The sequence below is a fragment of the Taudactylus pleione genome, unplaced genomic scaffold (genome assembly GCF_031769625.1).
Source record: "Taudactylus pleione unplaced genomic scaffold, aTauple2 ptg000837l, whole genome shotgun sequence".
Lineage (NCBI taxonomy): Eukaryota > Metazoa > Chordata > Amphibia > Anura > Myobatrachidae > Taudactylus > Taudactylus pleione.
This window is the reverse complement of record NW_028285239.1, coordinates 807,058-827,496: the sequence shown is the minus strand read 5'-3', so window position 1 is coordinate 827,496 and position 20,439 is coordinate 807,058. Positions and strand designations below refer to the sequence as shown.

General features: G+C 45.6%; 1 protein-coding gene across 1 annotated transcript in view; it reads left to right on the top strand.

The window, feature by feature from the left end:
- The first annotated feature begins 832 nt into the window (after positions 1-832).
- Positions 833-20,439, top strand: part of CYP26B1 (cytochrome P450 family 26 subfamily B member 1) — a 33,524-nt gene continuing 13,917 nt past the window's right edge. Inside the window, exons 1-2 of the mRNA XM_088458479.1 lie at positions 833-1,123; positions 13,684-13,908. Coding sequence (XP_088314605.1) covers positions 920-1,123; positions 13,684-13,908 — 429 coding nt within the window. The 5' untranslated portion in view covers positions 833-919. The remainder of the gene's footprint in view (positions 1,124-13,683; positions 13,909-20,439) is intronic.

Sequence of the window (20,439 nt, the reverse complement as noted above, 5' to 3'; positions counted from 1 at the left end):
CATAGGTGACAGCAGTAGTAGTGAGTACGCGCACATAGGTGACAGCAGTAGTAGTGAGTACGCGCACATAGGTGACAGCAGTAGTAGTGAGTACGCGCACATAGGTGACAGCAGTAGTAGTGAGTACGCGCACATAGGTGACAGCAGTAGTAGTGAGTACGCGCACATAGGTGACAGCAGTAGTAGTGAGTACGCGCACATAGGTGACAGCAGTAGTAGTGAGTACGCGCACATAGGTGACAGCAGTAGTAGTGAGTACGCGCACATAGGTGACAGCAGTAGTAGTGAGTACGCGCACATAGGTGACAGCAGTAGTAGTGAGTACGCGCACATAGGTGACAGCAGTAGTAGTGAGTACGCGCACATAGGTGACAGCAGTAGTAGTGAGTACGCGCACATAGGTGACAGCAGTAGTAGTGAGTACGCGCACATAGGTGACAGCAGTAGTAGTGAGTACGCGCACATAGGTGACAGCGGTAGTAGTGAGTACGCGCACATAGGTGACAGCAGTAGTAGTGAGTACGCGCACATAGGTGACAGCAGTAGTAGTGAGTACACGCACATAGGTGACAGCAGTAGTAGTGAGTACACGCACATAGGTGACAGCAGTAGTAGTGAGTACACGCACATAGGTGACAGCAGTAGTAGTGTGAGCAGCCGTCTCCGGCCGGGCTCCCAGCAGCACCCCGCCTCCAGCAGTAAGAGCAGCAGCCGCCCGTGCACAGTGAGTGGGGGGAGTAGCAGCCAGTACCTGGCCTCCTGCCCGCCTCAGCCTCCCCGCCTGTATATAAGGGGCAGCAGCGGCCGGTCCTGGCTGCACTGGTGTGTACAGACCTGGAGTACAGAGATGTTCCTGCTCTCCCTCCCCAGGTGCTGCTGCTGCTGCTGCTGAGCTCCGGCTCTCTCCTCCCCGCTCACCATGCTGTTCCCCAGCTTTGACCTGCTCTCTGCCCTGGCCACCCTCGCCGCCTGCCTGGTGTCCGTGGCCCTGCTCCTCGCCGTGTCCCAGCAGCTGTGGCAGCTCCGCTGGGCGGCCACCCGGGACAAGAGCTGCAAGCTGCCTATCCCCAAGGGCTCCATGGGATTCCCCCTGGTAGGGGAGACCTTCCACTGGATCCTGCAGGTACGTGCCAAATTATTATTATCATTATTATTATTATCACCCCACTGTCTGCACTGTTACCCAACTGTACTCTGATTATTACCCCCCTGTATCTACTGCTACTCCACTATGTCCACTATATCTGGTCTTAATATTACCCCTTGTGACACTAATACCCCTACTGTATCCACTGCATCTAGTATTATTACCCCGTGTAATATTATCATCTTTAATGTCTGCACTCCCCTGGTATTACCCCATGTAACACTATTGCCCTTATAGTCTGTACTGTCCCTGATATTACCCCATGTAACACTATTGCCCTTATAGTCTGTACTGTCCCTGATATTACCCCATGTAACACTATTACCCTTATAGTCTGTACTGTCCCGGATATTACCCCATGTAACACTATTACCCTTATAGTCTGCACTGTCCCTGATATTATCCTTATAGTCTGCACTCTCCCTGATATTACCCCATGTAACACTATTGCCCTTATAGTCTGTACTGTCCCTGATATTACCCCATGTAACACTATTGCCCTTATAGTCTGTACTGTCCCTGATATTACTCCATGTAACACTATTACCCTTATAGTCTGTACTGTCCCGGATATTACCCCATGTAACACTATTGCCCTTATAGTCTCCACTGTCCCTGATATTACCCTTATAGTCTGCACTGTCCCTGATATTACCCCATGTAACACTATTGCCCTTATAGTCTGTACTGTCCCTGATATTACCCCATGTAACACTATTGCCCTTATAGTCTCCACTGTCCCTGATATTACCCTTATAGTCTGCACTGTCCCTGATATTACCCCATGTAACACTATTGCCCTTATAGTCTGTACTGTCCCTGATATTACCCCATGTAACACTATTGCCCTTATAGTCTGTACTGTCCCGGATATTACCCCATGTAACACTATTGCCCCTATAGTCTGTACTGTCCCGGATATTACCCCATGTAACACTATTGCCCCTATAGTCTGTACTGTCCCGGATATTACCCCATGTAACACTATTGCCCCTATAGTCTGTACTGTCCCGGATATTACCCCATGTAACACTATTGCCCTTATAGTCTGCACTGTCCCTGATATTACCCCATGTAACACTATTACCCTTATAGTCTGTACTGTCCCGGATATTACCCCATGTAACACTATTGCCCTTATAGTCTGTACTGTCCCGGATATTACCCCATGTAACACTATTGCCCTTACTGTCTGCACTGTCCTTTATATTTCCCCATGTAACACTATTACTCTTATTGTCAGTACTGCGCCTGATATTACCCCATGTAGCGTTATTACCTTACTGTCTGCACTGCCCCTGATATTACCCCATGTAGCATTACCTTACTGTCTGCACTACCCCTGATATTACCCCATGTAACACTATTACCTTACTGTCTGCACTGTCCTTTATATTCCCCATGTAACACTATTACTCTTATTGTCAGTACTGCGCCTGATATTACCCCATGTAGCGTTATTACCTTACTGTCTGCACTACCCCTGATATTACCCCATGTAGCATTATTACCTTACTGTCTGCACTGCCCCTGATATTACCCCATGTAACACTATTACCCTTACTGTCTGCACTGTCTTTGATATTATTAACGCTATTACCCTTACTGTCCCTGATATTATTACTCCGTGTAATACTTAATTTTACTTTTTAGTGTCACTGATTACTCTATTACTCTGTATACTATCTGATGAACAGTATTATACAATGTACTGTCTTTAAATGAGGACAGTAGTTACCTGTGTACTGTGCCACTAATGCCGGTCCTCTATTACGGTGTCATATTAACTCTGGTGACACTATTATATTGTGTATCCCTTATCACTGGTGACACTATTATACTGTGTATATATTATCACTGGTGACACTATTATACTGTGTATATATTATCACTGGTGACACTATTATATTGTGTATCCCTTATCACTGGTGACACTATTATACTGTGTATATATTATCACTGGTGACACTATTATACTGTGTATCACTTATTACTGGTGACACTATTATGCTGTGCATCCACTATAACTGTTGACACTTTTATACTGTGTATCCACTATCACTGGTGACACTGTAATACTGTGTATCCACTATCACTGGTGACACTGTAATACTGTGTATCCACTATCACTGGTGACACTATTATACAGTGTATCCACTATCACTGGTGACACTATTATACTGTGTATCACTTATTACTGGTGACACTTTTATACTGTGTATCACTTATTACTGGTGACACTATTATACTGTGTATCACTTATTACTGGTGACACTATTATACTGTGTATCACTAATTACTGGTGACACTTTTATACTGTGTATCACTTATTACTGGTGACACTTTTATACTGTGTTTTCCTTATCACTGGTGACACTGTAATACTGTGTATCCACTATAACTGTTGACACTTTTATACTGTGTATCATTTATTACTGGTGACACTTTTTATACTCTGTATCACTTATAACTGGTGACACTATTATGCTGTGTATCCACTATCACTGGTGACACTATTATACTGTGTATCCACTATCACTGGTGACACTATTATACTGTGTATCCACTATCACTGGTGACACTATTATACTGTGTATCCACTGTTACTCCTCAGTCTGTGTATTACACTGTTACCTGTGTAAGCTGTGCAGTGTCTGAGTCCTGTGTATCTATGAATGAGCCACGTGCTACTGTACTAGGGAGTAAATATATATCCTTATTTATAAATAACAGGTGTTCCCGGTCCCAGCTCATCTACTCTGTGCTCTACTAACATATATGTCTGTCTGTCCTATCTGTCTATCTCATCTCTCTCTCTCTCTATCTCATATCTCTCTCTCTCTCATCTCTCTCTATCTCATATCTCTCTCTCTCTATCTATCTATCTATCTATCTATCTCATATCTCTCTCTCTCTCTCTCTCTCTCTCTCTCTCTCATCTCTCTCTCTCTAATTTCTCTCTCATCTCTCTCTAATTTCTCTCTCTCATCTCTCTCTCTCTAATCTCTCTCTCTCATATCTCTCTCTCTCTCTCTCTCTAATTTCTCTCTCTCTCTCTCTAATTTCTCTCTCTCATCTCTCTCTCTCTCTCTCTCTCTCTCTCTCTAATCTCTCTCTCTCTCTCTCTCTAATCTCTCTCTCTCTCATATCTCTCTCTCTCTCTCTCTCTAATTTCTCTCTCTCATATCTCTCTCTCTCTCTAATCTCTCTCTCTCTCTAATCTCTCTCTCTCTCTAATCTCTCTCTCTCTCTCTCTCATATCTCTCTCTAATTTCTCTCTCTCATCTCTCTCTCATCTCTCTCTCTCTAATTTCTCTCTCTCATCTCTCTCTCTCTAATTGCTCTCTCTCTCTAATCTCTCTCTCTCTCTCTTTCTATCTCATATCTCTCTCTCATTTCTCTCTCTCTCTCTCTCTCTGATTGCTCTCTCATCTCTATCTCATCTCATCTCTCTCTCTCTCTGATTGCTCTCTCATCTCTATCTCATCTCATCTCTCTTTCTCTCTGTCATCTCTCTCTCTCTTTCTCTCTGTCATCTCTCTCTCTCTTTCTCTCTCTCTCTCTATCTCATCTCTCTCTGTCTCATCTCTCTCTCTCTGTCTCTCTCCCTCTCTCATCTCTCTCTCTGTCTCTCTCATCTCTCTCTGTCTCTCTCTCTCTGTCTCTCTCTCTCTCTGTCATCTCTCTCTCTCTATCTCTCTCATCTCTCTCTCTCTGTCTCTCATCTCTCTCTCTCTGTCTCTCATTCTCTCTCTCTCTCTCATCTCTCTCTCTCTCTCTCTCTCTCTGTCTCTCTCTCATCTCTCTCTCTCTGTCTCTCTCTCTCATCTCTCTCTGTCTCTCATCTCTCTCTCTCTCTCTCTCTCTCATCTCTCTCTCTCTCTCATCTCTCTCTCTCATCTCTCTCTCTCTCTCTCTCTCTCTCTCTCTCTCTCTCTCTCTCTATCTATCATGGTATAATTGGCGATAGAGTGAATTCGGGGATACCTGCTCAGGCTCATCTCCAAAATTGCGGGGTAGACAGGTCCCAGATGCATTGTACCACGCTGTGTCCCATAGATGTGATGACTGTGCCATGGTATGTGTAATGCCAGCCTGGGGGATCCCTCATGGCATGCAGCTGGGCACAGTGTCAGAGTGAAAAGGTATAAGGGGCTGTGTTGGGAAGGAGAGTAGGGATCAGTGAGGCATTGCCCCGGAGTAGGTGTATGGGGGTAAGAAGTATAGTCCCTGTGTGCGCTGTGGAATCTTCTAAATGATATCTATCTATCTATCTATCTATCTATCTATCTATCTATATATACATACATATAGTAAAGTATATACGCTATACTGGGAAACGCATTGCCCTCCCTGGCCCGAAGAGCTCACAATCACATAAGCAAGCTGTCACTTTTGCCTGAGCATGTTGTGGATCTTTGCGGCCAGTGGATGTACCGCCCGGGATTCCTCCATCCCCTTCTCTATAGCCACAGGGTTATACACATGCTGCCCGGTCATGGCACAGGGGCAGTGCCAATAGTACATTCATCATCACAATACTACAATAATAATAGTCATGATAACCGCAGGGGCAGCAGTAATAATATTACAGTAATAACACTAATACAGCAATAATATAATACGGTGAGCTTTGGGGAATGTCCCCACCGAGGACCCCGCCCCCACCTACTTCCATTGCAAGTTAACCCCTTCTCCCCTGGCAGCACAGTGAGGAGTGGGCTTAGCCTTACATGTAGTGTAACTGAGGGTCAGTCACCAGCGCAGCAATGTAACAACCTCTGGGGGACGTCAGCACCTCTCCGGGTGTGGCATTCCGGGCACAGGGGTTACTCCCATTCAATATGGCTCACGATGTTTTGTGGTTCCTGCTCCCCTATGTAATACCTTCCCCAATCCTCTGAGCCTTCCCGATGCCCAGCTCGGGGGTCACATTGCCCCTGTCTGGGTCAGGGCACAGGTGGCACATTTCTCTATAACAGGAAGGCTCTTTCCGGACTCTGCACCCTGTTGGGTGAATGTCCTGCTCTGGTCCCCGGAGGATGAAGCGTTGCCTGGAATATTGCCTTAGCCTGTGTGACCTCCATACTGTGGGGTGTAGCAGCCTGTTCTGCCCCATGATATCACCATACAGAGTGCTGCTGTAACCCATCTCCATGTGATGTCATCATACAGAGTGCTGCTGTAACCCATCTCCATGTGATGTCATCATACAGAGTGCTGCTGTAACCCATCTCCATGTGATGTCATCATAGAGAGTGCTGCTGTAACCCATCTCCATGTGATGTCATCATAGAGAGTGCTGCTGTAACCCATCTCCATGTGATGTCATCATACAGAGTGCTGCTGTAACCCATCTCCATGTGATGTCATCATACAGAGTGCTGCTGTAACCCATCTCCATGTGATGTCATCATACAGAGTGCTGCTGTAACCCATCTCCATGTGATGTCACCATACAGAGTGCTGCTGTAACCCATCTCCATGTGATGTCATCATACAGAGTGCTGCTGTAACCCATCTCCATGTGATGTCATCATAGAGAGTGCTGCTGTAACCCATCTCCATGTGATGTCGTCATACAGAGTGCTGCTGTAACCCATCTCCATGTGATGTCATCATAGAGAGTGCTGCTGTAACCCCTCCATATGTCATAATACAGAGTGCTGCTGTAACCCATCTCCATGTGATGTCATCATAGAGAGTGCTGCTGTAACCCATCTCCATGTGATGTCATCATAGAGTGCTGCTGTACCCATCTCCATGTGATGTCATCATAGAGAGTTCTGCTGTAACCCATCTCCATGTGATATCATCATACAGAGTGCTGCTGTAACCCATCTCCATGTGATGTCATCATAGAGTGCTGCTGTAACCCATCTCCATGTGATATCATCATACAGAGTGCTGCTGTAACCCATCTCCATGTCATGTCATCATAGAGAGTGCTGCTGTAACCCATCTCCATGTGATGTCATCATAGAGAGTGCTGCTGTAACCCATCTCCATGTCATATCATCCTAGAGAGTGCTGCTGTAACTTCTCCATGTGATGTCATCATAGAGAGTGCTGCTGTAACCCATCTCCATGTCATGTCATCCTAGAGAGTGCTGCTGTAACTTCTCCATGTGATGTCATCATAGAGAGTGCTGCTGTAACCCATCTCCATGTCATGTCATCCTAGAGAGTGCTGCTGTAACTCTCCATATGATGTCATCCTAGAGTGCTGCTGTAACTTCTCCATATGATATCATCATACAGAGTGCTGCTGTAACCCATCTCCATATGATGTCATCCTAGAGAGTGCTGCTGTAACTTCTCCATATGATGTCATCCTAGAGTGCTGCTGTAACTTCTCCATATGATATCATCATACAGAGTGCTGCTGTAACTTCTCCATATGATGTCATCCTAGAGAGTGCCGCTGTAACCCATCTCCATATGATGTCATCCTAGAGAGTGCTGCTGTAACCCATCTCCATATGATGTCATCCTAGAGAGTGCTGCTGTAACTCTCCATATGATGTCATCCTAGAGAGTGCTGCTATAACCCATCTCCATATGATGTCATCCTAGAGTGCTGCTGTAACTTCTCCATATGATATCATCATACAGAGTGCTGCTGTAACCCCTCCATGTCATCATACAGAGTGCTGCTGTAACCCATCTCCATATGATGTCATCCTAGAGAGTGCTGCTGTAACCCCTTCATATGTCATCATACAGAGTGCTGCTGTGACCCCCCCATATGTCATCATACAGAGTGCTGCTGTAACCCATCTCCATATGATGTCATCATACAGAGTGCTGCTGTAACCCCTTCATATGTCATCATACAGAGTGCTGCTGTAACCCCTTCATATGTCATCATACAGAGTGCTGCTGTGACCCCCCATATGTCATCATACAGAGTGCTGCTGTAACCCATCTCCATATGATGTCATCATACAGAGTGCTGCTGTAACCCATTTCCCCATGATGTCATCATACAGAGAGTGCTGCTGCATCCCATAGATTGGGGTCTGCCGCTCCCCCAGACCCTGGAATAGAGCTTCTCTGCTGCTAATCTAGCATGGGTGCAGGTCCCAAGCTATGGTCCCCATGGTTTGTGATTTGCAATTTCCCCAATTGATGCCAGCATTCATTCCATGAGGTCCAGCAGTGACGGTGTAACAGCACTTTCCCTGGGCTCAGATAATGATATTTTTAATTTATTATCAGTTTTCTGATCTGTTACTTTTACAGGACAGAGTCAACTTTTCAGAAATGTCATTCTTTGTTGGGCCCCCCCTGCTGGATACACTATCTGGGACCCTCATTATTGACAGTTACCTGATCGATAAGGCTCTGCGCAGACACTAATCAATATCGTGTTGGTTGGAGCTGCAATATTCTTAGTGTCCAGCAGGTGTCACCTTCATCATTACTATTGGGGTCTGTAGGGCTTATTTAGTCAGTAACTGAATCTTTGGGTCGACAGGCAAGAATATTGCAACCTACACACAGCAAGAAGAAACTTTTTTAATTGAAATATATATATAATACATTTGTTTTCCAAGTTCAGTTTTAATTCTGTTTCTATGTTGTCAGTTTTCATTGTTCTCTATCATTGCAGCATTCCCTTTACAATGTTGCCATATACAATTCCATTTTTTCCCCCAAATATATCTCCCCTAGGTGGCGCTGTAGTAAATGGGATTTAAAAGGATTCCCTCTTAAGCATGAAATATGGTAGAGATCCAACCAATCTGTTATATTTCCGGCAGGGTAGCACAAATTCTGTGTTCCAAAAAAAAAAGCAACAACAGAGAAATAAAAATATATTTGTAAAGTGAAATTTATCTTTTTATTTTTCAGGGGTCCGAGAAAGGGTATTCCTTTTTCCACAGGCTCCATCCAAAAACAGTTCCAGGCTAAAAATACAAATTTTTGTATAAATTGGACTCCAGTCGCAGCTCCTGCCACATAAAGGTGGTCTTTGTACTGCAGTGGAAATGTTGTACAAATATCTCTTTATTAATGGCACAAAAACGACCTTAATTATATTTACGTAGATCAGAAACACAGTCACCTGAACTTTGAAAATTCACAAGCACAGTTCTGTTTGCCCAGGGACATGGGAGTATTTTTTCTCTCTTGCTTCATGCCACATAGACGCTTTACCTAGGTATTTATATGGTAGTAACTCTGATTTGTTTGCATGTGTTTGCGTTGGGTGTAAAGATGTAAAACAGAGGCCAGCATGGCTGACCCACAGAGCTTGCAGTTATTCTCAGTGTAGATCCCGATCCTTTTTTTTTTTAAATCACTTACCCAACAAAATCACATTTTCTGCACCAGTTTATCTGTGTAGTGTTGTTTTTGCGGGATCTCCTCTGGGTGCAGGCGATAAGGCGCAAGTTAGTTTTGTGATATTACACAGAAAACTTGAGTTGTGTTCTTGGTAGGAAAAACTTATTTGCAAGAACCACACAGACTGAGCCCCTGTGGGGATGGTTTGTCCCCAGTGGTTTTTCTCTTCTTTAGCGTTTAAGAGACATCATACTGTAGCATGTGCTTTCTCTGGGCGCCAGGGTGTAGTGGAACTATGCGTCCAACAGGCCGGGGTGGATGAGGATAAGGGGGGCCTTGTCTGTTACATGTATACTGGGCCCCACAATGTCTGATGGTAGCCCTGTACACAGCCACCGATTCCTGACCCCGGTGTTACCAGCACACCTCCAATACCTTTGCCCGTGAGTTCAGCTGCTGGCACAGGGTACATACATGAACCTCCCCACCGCTGATATTTGCTTCAGACTCAGTCGCAAGGGGCTGCGTTCGCACGCAGCTTATCGATGCAAAAATATGCTAATTACCGCGTACGCAATGTAACCGCAGCACAATAATTAGACCCCTACCACTACATAAAGTCGCCCACTTCCCTTCACTTACATTCTTGCAAGACAGCGAAAACATCGGTAACATCGGCAACCATCGGACCCACACGCCCAAGTTGTGGTTGACCTGACCCTACCGCAGACATTGCTAATGTTTGTGTGTGTAACTAGACGTTAGGATGCGTATGACGTCGCTGGGGCCTAATTATGCACGCCCCTGAAACGGCGTCTAGACGCCCTGGCACGCCTGTGGTTTTCTGCCCCCCCCATCAACACCGTCAAACAGTCACTTCCTGTCAATCACTGTATGTAGCCTCTGCGTGCTCGCTGCGGTCGATTCCATATCGCAGTGGCCGGTTCACGCACTGCGATTCATATGCGTGCTCAGATTGCAAACATGCGAACGCAGCCTTGCGACCGGGTCTGAATCAGGCCCTGAGCGCAAAGTCTGAACTCTGCTTTTCACTCTTGTCTGGAGTCTTCAGGGCCCTTGTGATGAGAAACGAGCATAACCGCGCACGGTTTTATGGCGCTGAAACTGGCCAGTTTTTAAGTTGTTCCTCGGTACCGCCATCCTCAATGTACATAGAGCACTAGAATATGAGGAATTATATAATGGAAGCAAGAAACTCGGAAGAATAACGTTTTTAGATTGAGTTGTAGTTTGTTGCGGCTCTCAATCTTCTCGCTGAGCGGTCTGTATGGAAACCTAAGGGTCATCGGTTATGTGTGATGGCGGCGTGACATCCACTGCATTCCGGGGGTTCCCGCCTTATAGTTGGATATGGCAATGGGGGGGTGGAGTGACCATCACATGCTATATGGCGTTACCCTTAGAGCATGGTTTGTTCCTGACGGCTGCCGCACATTTGCAGCTTGTTAGTAAATAAGCTCCTTTGTGCGAATTGCCTTTCAAACCCTGATTGAGACTCGTGCCACGCGGTACAGACATCCCTTGTGCTGGCAGGAAAAGTGTTTACCTGCGGCCGTCCCCATTTGTTTGTGTACTTAGTGACGCAGTAGATGTGCTGGGACAGGTCTCATAGCCGCAGCCTGGAATGGACATTTTTCCATCATTTCAGGCCTAAGTTTTCTCACAGTGCCTGCAAAGAGTCGCCGCCCTCCCTGCGCACGTTTTTCAAAGCCGTAGTCCATGTTTCCGCAGCTGTAAGAGTCCCCGGGATGCTAATTGAGGCAGAAACCTGCATTCGCTATAGAGGGAAAACTTGTAATAATTTGCTTTGCTCCTCAGTGACCTTTTACACCCTCACTGTAGCTCTGTCTGTGACCCCAGACAATGCACCTTTCACTACTCCGCCTGCCAGTCTGCTGAAGTAGACACATCTGTTTCTCCATGTCGCGACCCTGTGTAGCCAAACACCTACAGTAATTACACCATCCTCTCTCTGTGTGCTTGGGGCCAGCTGGCAGGTTGCACTGAACGCAGTCATCATGCCCGGGCACCGTAGTGCCACATCCCCTGCTTCTGGAATCCCTGGCCCTCCCTGGCAGGGAAATGTCGCCCTGAATGCAATGCAGCTATTGCAGCTTTAGAAATAGATATTTATCAAGGTGAAATAAAAAATAAAATCTAATGCACGGGCGGGGGGAGGGGGACACAGTTCTAAGAGCTCCAGAAAACTCTTTCCAAAGTTTTAAGCAACCAACAAGCTCTGCCCTGCTTTGTAATCTGCAGATATCTTCTGCGCAGGAATCTGGTAGATTGTCATTGCCAGCGAAGCGCCAAACACTGCTCGCCATTCAGCTTAAAATAGGGGGGAAAAAAATATTGTTTAAGAATGATGATAATTCTTTACAAAACTTTAGTCCAGTTGTACTCAGACTGGCATTGCTGGCATTCAACTAGTAGCTACTCAATTAGGACACGTGGGGGTCTATTTACTAAGCAGTGTTAGGAGACAGATTGTAAAGTGATAAGGTACCAGCCAATCAGCTCCCAAATGTCATCTCACAGGCTGTTTGAAAAATGACAGTTGGGAGCTGATTGGCTGGCACCTTATCACTTTACACTCTGTCTCCTAACACTGCTTAGTACATAGACCCCTTGGATTGGTAATTCAGAAATTTTAGATTAATGCCTTTACGCCTCCCCCCTCCTCCCAACAGCTCAGAATTTTCAACCTAAAATGACCTGTAATATAATGTATAGTCACTTTCTTGTGTCACATAAAAATACATTGTAGCTTAAAGAATTGATTAAGTTCCCTTTTAGGCAGTTTTAGTTACACATAATGTATCATTCGCTGCATAATCATTCTGCAGCTTTGTCATTTATCCCATGCTTACTGACCTGGAGAGATGCCTACTTTATAAACAAGTGTGGGGTGTAGTAGTGATTAGTACTATGTCCTAATATTCCCTTCTGGAGGGTGAATATGTTTGCAGTTACTGCAGAGGTGACATTACCGCAGTGAGCAGACTACACAACAAACAATGGGTTAATTGAACTGAAATCCTCCTCAGATCTCAGCCGCTGAGGAGCCCAATGACAGCCTCAGACCCCGTGTGTGTCTGTAGATCCAGCAGCCTGACCGGCTTCATACTTTATGGACAGCTCTACGGTGCCCTCTAGGGGCATCTCTAATAACTATTCTCCCAACGTCCATAGGAAGCATCTGGCTCTATAGGTGCTGTATATTTATCATAAGGTACTTATATAGCGCCTGCATATTGTGTTGCGCTGTACAAGTGGGAACAAACCGTAATAGAATAAGACTGGGTAATAACAGACAGACATAGAGGTATGAGGGCCCTGCTCGCAAGCTTACAGTCTATGGGCAAGCTTAGAATCTATACAATATCCGGCTCTATAGGCGCTGATACTCTTTTAGCTGTTAAGAATGGAAGTGGGACATATGTAAGGGGAATATCTGTCTTTTAGAGCGAGGCCTTCCCCTGGGATTTGCAGGTCTGTGGCAATCATTGAACGCTTAGCATAAAGCCATAGTTGGACTTGTATAAGTAATAGCAGAGGGTATCACCTGTACAGAGTGGAGGAGGCCTCGCAACTCGTACAAGGACCGTGTGCAATGGCCCATAGTCCTGCCTGATCAGTAATGTGGGACTCCCAGCGAGGGGGGTGTTTGGTTTGGATGTATGCTGTGGTGGAGATGGCACTAACCTGACCTAGAAAGGAGACAGCATCTGAGCACCTGCTCTGGGTACCACAACCAATGGCCTTTTTATACCAGATTCTGCTGTCTTCTGACTGAATCAGATTTTCCTTGAATACTGACGCTTGGACCCATCAGCTACACAAGGAGGCAGCCATTTCTGGTGGGCTGAGGATATCGCTTGTCCCTAGTGAATCGATGAGTTGAGGTTTGGTCCAGCCCACAAACTGGCTGCCTTCAATGTGGAGCCTTAGCAGGCAAAAGTTACCGATTTAAGTGTTATTACTTCTAACATCACGGCAAAACACACTGCCATTATTATTCCCCCTATGTATCACTGTCCCCCAACGCTTGCAGGCTGAGGTCACCTGGCGACTGATGGAATGCGACGTCTCTCTTCTGTATAGAAACTGACGTCATATACGCTTGCTGGGCGGTCTGTCTCTGCTCTTCTAGTTTTTGCTCCTTGTTATTTTTTTGCTTCTCTCCCGATGACCTGTAATTCCTCTGTTTTCTCCCGCAGGGTTCAGGTTTCCAGTCATCCCGGAGAGAGAAATATGGGAATGTTTTCAAGACCCACTTGCTGGGCCGCCCGCTGATCAGGGTGACGGGAGCTGACAACGTCAGGAAAATCCTGATGGGGGAACATCACCTGGTCAGCGCCGAGTGGCCCCGCAGCACACGGATGTTACTGGGGCCCAACAGCTTAACCAACTCTATCGGGGACATCCACCGATACAAGAGGAAGGTAATGGAGATCCTCCCAATAACAGTAAAGGGAAATATACCTTCTCTATGCTACTTTTTCACTCCCACACTTGCAACACTAACACTCTACCCCATCAACTACCAGTTCCCCAGTGCTCCCAGTGTCACTGTCTGTAGGCTGAGAGTAAACTGGTTAAGTTTGAGGCTGTGGACTCATCTTGTCCAACACCTAGAGAGTTTTTTATTTATGCTCAGCCCATGAGCCCTGGCAGACTGCTTTTATCATTACAGTATGTTGGTTGCTTAAAAAGGTTTTCCACTACGGGGTATAGTTACTAAGCCTTGGATCGTGATGAAGTACCAACCAACCAGCTCCTGTCATTTTGCAAAAACGGCTTGTCACGTGGCAGTTAGGAGCTGATTGGCTGGTATTTTCTCTCCATCCAAAGCTTAGTAAATAGACCCCTCTGTAAGATGTTACTAAGTGCTCTCCTTTAATGATAATCATGATTAGCTGTATTTTGTGGTGTCCTGTTTGCCCTATAAAGGGGGTTATGTCTCAGATGGCTGCAATTTATTTGTTAGCAAATACCCTCCAGAATTTTTTATTTTTTACTAAATATGTTGATTTTTCTTCTGAGCTCCACTGTGCTCTCTGCATTGTATATCGCTGTGTCCAGAAGGCAGCTTTGTGTCATAGAAAGTCAATGCTGAAAGGCACAGCCGGAATCAAGATATAGATATTTATTCATTAGCAGTTTCTTATATAGCGCAGCACATTCCGTTGCGCTTATATAGAGCAATGTATTTAGGACAGGTTGCAGATGGGCATTTCAGAGCCTAAGGGCTTCATTCAGAGGCGGCCGTACGGTCTACGACCGCACAGCCGCCTCGATGTTTGTCCAGTGCGCATGCGCACGAGGGAGCCGGCTCCTTCGTGAGACCCGCTACGACCGACAGCGCCGGTCGTAGCGGGTCTCTTTCCAAAGGGGGCGAGCTGTCGATGTTGATTGACAGCTCGCCCCATTTGGAAGGCGGGCCGGGGGGGGTGGCAGCCCAAACTGAGGGCGTTCCCATGGGAGAAGCTCTCCAGGGGCTTACGACAAGTGAGACCCTACCCTAGGGTCTCGTCGTAAGCCCCGATGGTCGCGATGGTCATAGACCATCGCGAACATCACCCTAGCGGTCATTAGAGCTGTGGGTGTAAACCCACAGCCTAACGACCGAAACAGAGGCGGGCGGTCAGGATGCAAGCGGCCGCCCAGTTTCTGAGCGACCGCTTGCATCCTCCGACCGCCTCTGAATGAGGGCCTAAATGTGGAAGAATTGATGGTTTTTAAAGGAAGTGAACAGAATAGGAAATTGTGGTGTTACATGTTTATGGCACTGGGACTAAGGGGTGTATTTACTAAAGTGAGCGTTTTTAGCAGTGGAGATGTTGCCCATAGCAACCAATCAGATTCGACTTAACATTTATCTAGCACCTTCTAGAAGATAATAGCTAGAATCTGATTGGTTGCTATGGGCAACAACTCCACTTCTAAAAACTCTCACTTTAGTAAATTTACCCCTAAAGGTGCGTATACACACAACGATTTTTTGAACAATTTAACTATAACGACGTTGTTATCATTAAATTGTTTATAAAATCGTTCATCTTTTTAAGGTGAACGATTATCGTTCATGCACGTTCACGTTTGTAGTTCATCGTCCATTCTGACTGTCCAACACACGATTTCCATTCACTGTATGCATGATTAAAAAATCGTAAATCGTTCAGTAATTTTTAGTAACCAACGATTTTTAGTGAACGATTTTCGTTGACTTTTTCAAAGGAAAATCGTTCACTAAAATCGTTGGTTACTAACATCGTTGTGTGTGTGTATGCAGCTTAAGTGTTTTGTAATGGTGTACTGTAGTTATACGTGTAAGGTAGATATTACTGCATGTAGGCATGCTGTATAATAGATCCTACCCGGAATATATCTCCTTACACATATTTCTTTCTTTTTTGTAAATGGAGAGTCATTATTTAAAGTTATGCACAAGTACAAAACGTTTTTTAGTTCATGGTGTGTACAACCCTGGTCTAGCCAGTAGGCGTCTCCTAATTTTGGGAAAAGATGGTAAGAAGCAGCCGTGTTATATACAGAGACAGCACTAGTGAGAGGCACAGACTTTTACACTGTTCTAGTGGGTGCTAATAGCGTTACGACAACAGTGCGCTTTCATGGCAGGAACTCCGGCAGACAGGCGCTTTGGGTGTAGAGAAAGTTTGCACATGGCACACGTAGGAGAGCTGCAGTGGTCCTAGCGTGATACGGTACGTGTGATGAGGCCGTGCAGCTGGGTGCTTCCTGCCACACGCTAAGCCCAGGCTGCTATATACAGCGTCCCATGTAAACGCGAATGTAAGGTGACCAGCTTTGCTGTATGTGACTTACTTCTGATTGTATAAAGTCAGATCTCTGGTGGTCGTCATTCTGTTCCAAACAAGCGGTTGTATAATGACAACAGCCCATATATGCTTCTGTGCAGCGGATATCACACAGGCTTTCATCATACAATGCATAGGCTCCTTATCTTGTCCCCTGTACAATGATCCCAGTGTCTCTGTTGCGGCCCTGACCTTGCAGGCTGGATTAAGAAGGGAAAAGAACAGGATTCTCAGTTGTCAGTGTATGCTCACACAGCAGAGTGGTCGCTTAGAGATCGCCCCACGCCATCTTGACGACGTTGAGGCTTTTGCACCTTCAAGTAAACGGAGTTTATTGTCACGTCTTCCTGCAGCTTTTGCTACAAGTATTGCTTTTTCCGGCTGCATCAGTCGCGACATTAGATGGAGTCGTTCATTTGCGTTGCCTCTTTAATATGACGCTGTGAGAGGATTTTTGTCGTGTCCAAGGCACCGTGAAGTGTAGGGAGAAAAGTCAGAAAGATGGAACAAGTGACAGTGATACATAGACACGTGCAATACATTACAGTTGTCAGAAGTTGGGGACCCCTTTTGTGTGGTGTGCCAGAAGCTCGCCCTGTGATAAGTATATTTGCTCTCCCATTGCCTGTTCTACCAAATCAACTATTTTTTTTTAGGAGAAATGCTAATTTGCACTCTCACCCGAAATTAAACTTTTAGCTCATTGATAAACCCTCCCCCCCAAAACAAAAAAACAGGGTAATCTTTCTTTTTATTCATTCCTTTATGTAAAAGTATTGTCTTTTATATGCCCTTCTATAAACGGCATGGAGCCTGATCTGTCTGTATCACAGCACGTTCAGCAGCGGAGTATAGTGAGAGAATTCTGGCAGCAAAAGGGTTACTCGTTGGACGTGTGTTCGGCAATGTGTTCCATCACCCCTACAGCCAGTCGCCAGACTCTCAGGGCTCGGTAGGTGCAGTTAAACAATAGCAGCCTCTCTTAAGGGATCCCCGGCTGGTCGTGTGTATGTGTGTGTGCTAGTTATGGCACGTGCAGTGTGAACTGCAGTTACCCAGGAGTGGTCCCCTCCTTTACCAGCCCAGGCTGCGCTCTTAAAGTGGCCATTCTGCTACAGCAGCACACGTCTGATCCTGTTGGCCGGGTCTGAGCGCCTCTTTACATCTCAGGCATCTAGAGAATATGTCTGTAAACAGCTTTGTATGGGAACTGTCCCTATTTTTAGGGATATTACCTGGCAGAGATTCCTATGTGTTTTCCTATAGCAGTTGATGAATTTCCTTCCATTTTGTAAAAGGTTTTATGCAGTGTTTATCCCTGGCAAACATTTTACAATGTTCCATGCTGCACTGAAAATCTTTTCCAGGGACCCCTTAGTCAATAACCGTAAACAAGTGATTCCGTCTGGGCGGACGTCTACACACCGCGATCCCCGTTATGTGGCGTTTCCTCAATTTGAGTCTAACATTTAAGGGTCTATTTACTAAGCAGTGTTAGGAGACACAGTGAAAAGTGATAAGGTGCCAGCCAATCAGCTCCTGTCATTTTTCAAACATAGCCTGTGAGATGACAGTTGGGAGCTGATTAGCTGGCACCTTATCACTTTCTTATCACTTTTCACTCTGTCTCCTAACACTGCTTAGTAAATAGACCACTTAATGTGCTATTGCACAATTTCCCAATACTGACAAAGAAGAACAATTCCAACCTCTGGGCAATCGCTAAAAGCTGGAAATTAGGGAATGTCGGCAAATATTCACTGAAACCCCCCCCCAAAACCTAATTAGGGAACTTCTTATCCCGGTGGAGATAATGAAGGTCTGCTCCTGTGTAATGAAATCACTTAAGGCCATTGGCATGTGATGTACGGTTTCCAATGACACAATTCACGGTGCAGTCATATTATATTAGAACCTATAATTATCGTTATGTGGGGCGCATACAGAACAATCTTAACCGAAAAGAGTGTTCAGGACTACGACTGTCCAGGTCCCATTGGCTGGCACCTGGAGAGGAATTGTATCGCTGCTGCGTGAATGAGTCCTGTAGTAAACGGACTCCCTGGCCGGACCCTGCACTTTTTATACCCCATAAACTTTTTTTTTTAAAGTAAATTCCATTTCCTTATAGTATGGGTCAGCAGGAGCCGTGCACACTGTAGTAAAGCTGATGTGCAAATTGCACTTAGCAAAACCCTGCTTAGTGTGACAAGGGTAGTCTGACTGGCGGAGATGGGGGATACCTGATTTGCCTGTAAGAGATTGCACGGTGAGAGGAACTGGAGGAGCGGAGAGTACAAAATATGCAATTATGTAAGACTGAAAATAGCTTTTCTCCTAGAACTGGTTTGTCTGAGACCTGTGTCAAGCAGCCAGCCTAGGACTCCTCATCTCCTGGCAATGTGGGATATGTCACCTCGCTTTCTCCCATAAATCACGCTGTAATAGTGATGGGAGGTTACACCCAAACGCTGCAGGGAGCTCAGCCCCAGCAGGCAGGATTACTCCGGTGTCTTCTGTTACATCATCAGAGGGCTCAGCCTGCACGTAGCGGACACCCCCACACGGCACAGCGATAAATCCCTGAGTCCTGGCCCTATCCGCCCTGACACGCTGTACAATGTAGTGTTGTTTCTAAGGACGGTGTTTCAAATATTTACCTCTGAACATTAGTGTTTAGATGCTCAACGCCAGAGAGCTATTATTATTTTATTACTAGTATTATGAACACTTATTTATACAGCACAGTAATAAAACAAGGCTTGCACTCTATAGAGAAATAGGAATTTGATACATAAAGAGCTACAAATAGAAAGTGCTTAGTGGTCAGTATGATCCAGTAATACAGTAATGTTGGCAGCGACTTGGGCCTGGAATCAGACAGTCGTTTGAGTATGGAAAGAACACATGTAAATTTTGTTTGAACTGTGTAGTGGGGAGGTAAGTGGGTAGAGCATCTTATGGAGATTAAAGGGGTGGTTCAAGGATTTGCTAAACTGCCTGAGGAGGGGGTTTTCAGGGAACACTTGAATGTTTGGAGGCTAGAGGAAAGTCTTCGGAGGGCATTCCACAGAGCTCATAGAAAGTCCTGTAACGTGAATGGGAGTAATTAAAGTGTGTGGATGAGAGACGCAGATCTAGTGCAGATAGGAGGTAAGAGATTTATTTTTGCTTATGGCCTTGTTAGTAGACGTATGTATATTGGATCTGTTATGATACAAGCTGTCAATATAAGGAGCGGAGCAGCAGCAAAATGTTTTGCAAGGAAAATGAGTCTGAGTCTAGCCGCTGCATCCCACTATATACAGATGTGTCCACGTACATGTCACCTCCGTGCGCTACTAGTCACGTTAGACAAAACACTTGAGTGTTGTGTGACTCTGTAGCGCCGGGCGTCTTTTGGTGCGACTCTTTACTGTCAAAGGAGTCTTATTCGCAAAGTGATGCAATTAGGATGCACAAGCAGATTCTTCTGATTAAAGTGATATGTGGCATGCCTGTATTCTGTGTGCAACAGCGCATGTGTCTGCATGCGGAATGCTGCGTCGCAGTGTCACAGCCGCTGACGCGGTAACGTAATATTTTGCATGGCTGTGACACTGTAAGCTAGCATTTCGCATGCACTCGCACACAGAATATAGACATGCAGCGTATCATTTTAGTCACACGTAAAGATGCTCAGTGCCACCGAGTCACGCCACGGCATAGTAGGGCTGTTTAACGCGCAAGGAAGTAAGATGTATGTGGACACACCGGTAAATACATATACTGCATAGATTACATCTACATACACACATTAAGGTGCCTGTGCTAAGTTTAGACACCTTTATATCCAAAATCACCGACCTAAAATTAACTAACATCCCGTAATTGTCGCCACTAGCAGTTTTGGACAAATTGCAAGATGCGTACAGCTCGTAGTCATATGATATACGCTCACGCTATGCAAAAAGGCACCTATCAGCTACAGAAGCAGCTAGCTGGCGCTGGCGACCACCTTCATCATCAGCGCAATTCAAATGGACTGGCCAGCTCAGAGTCCAGATCTTATCCCCATTGAGAACCTCTGGGATGAATTGGAGTGACAGGTGCGTTCTAGGCTGACTCGTCCTTCCTCAGTGTCACAGTCGGTCC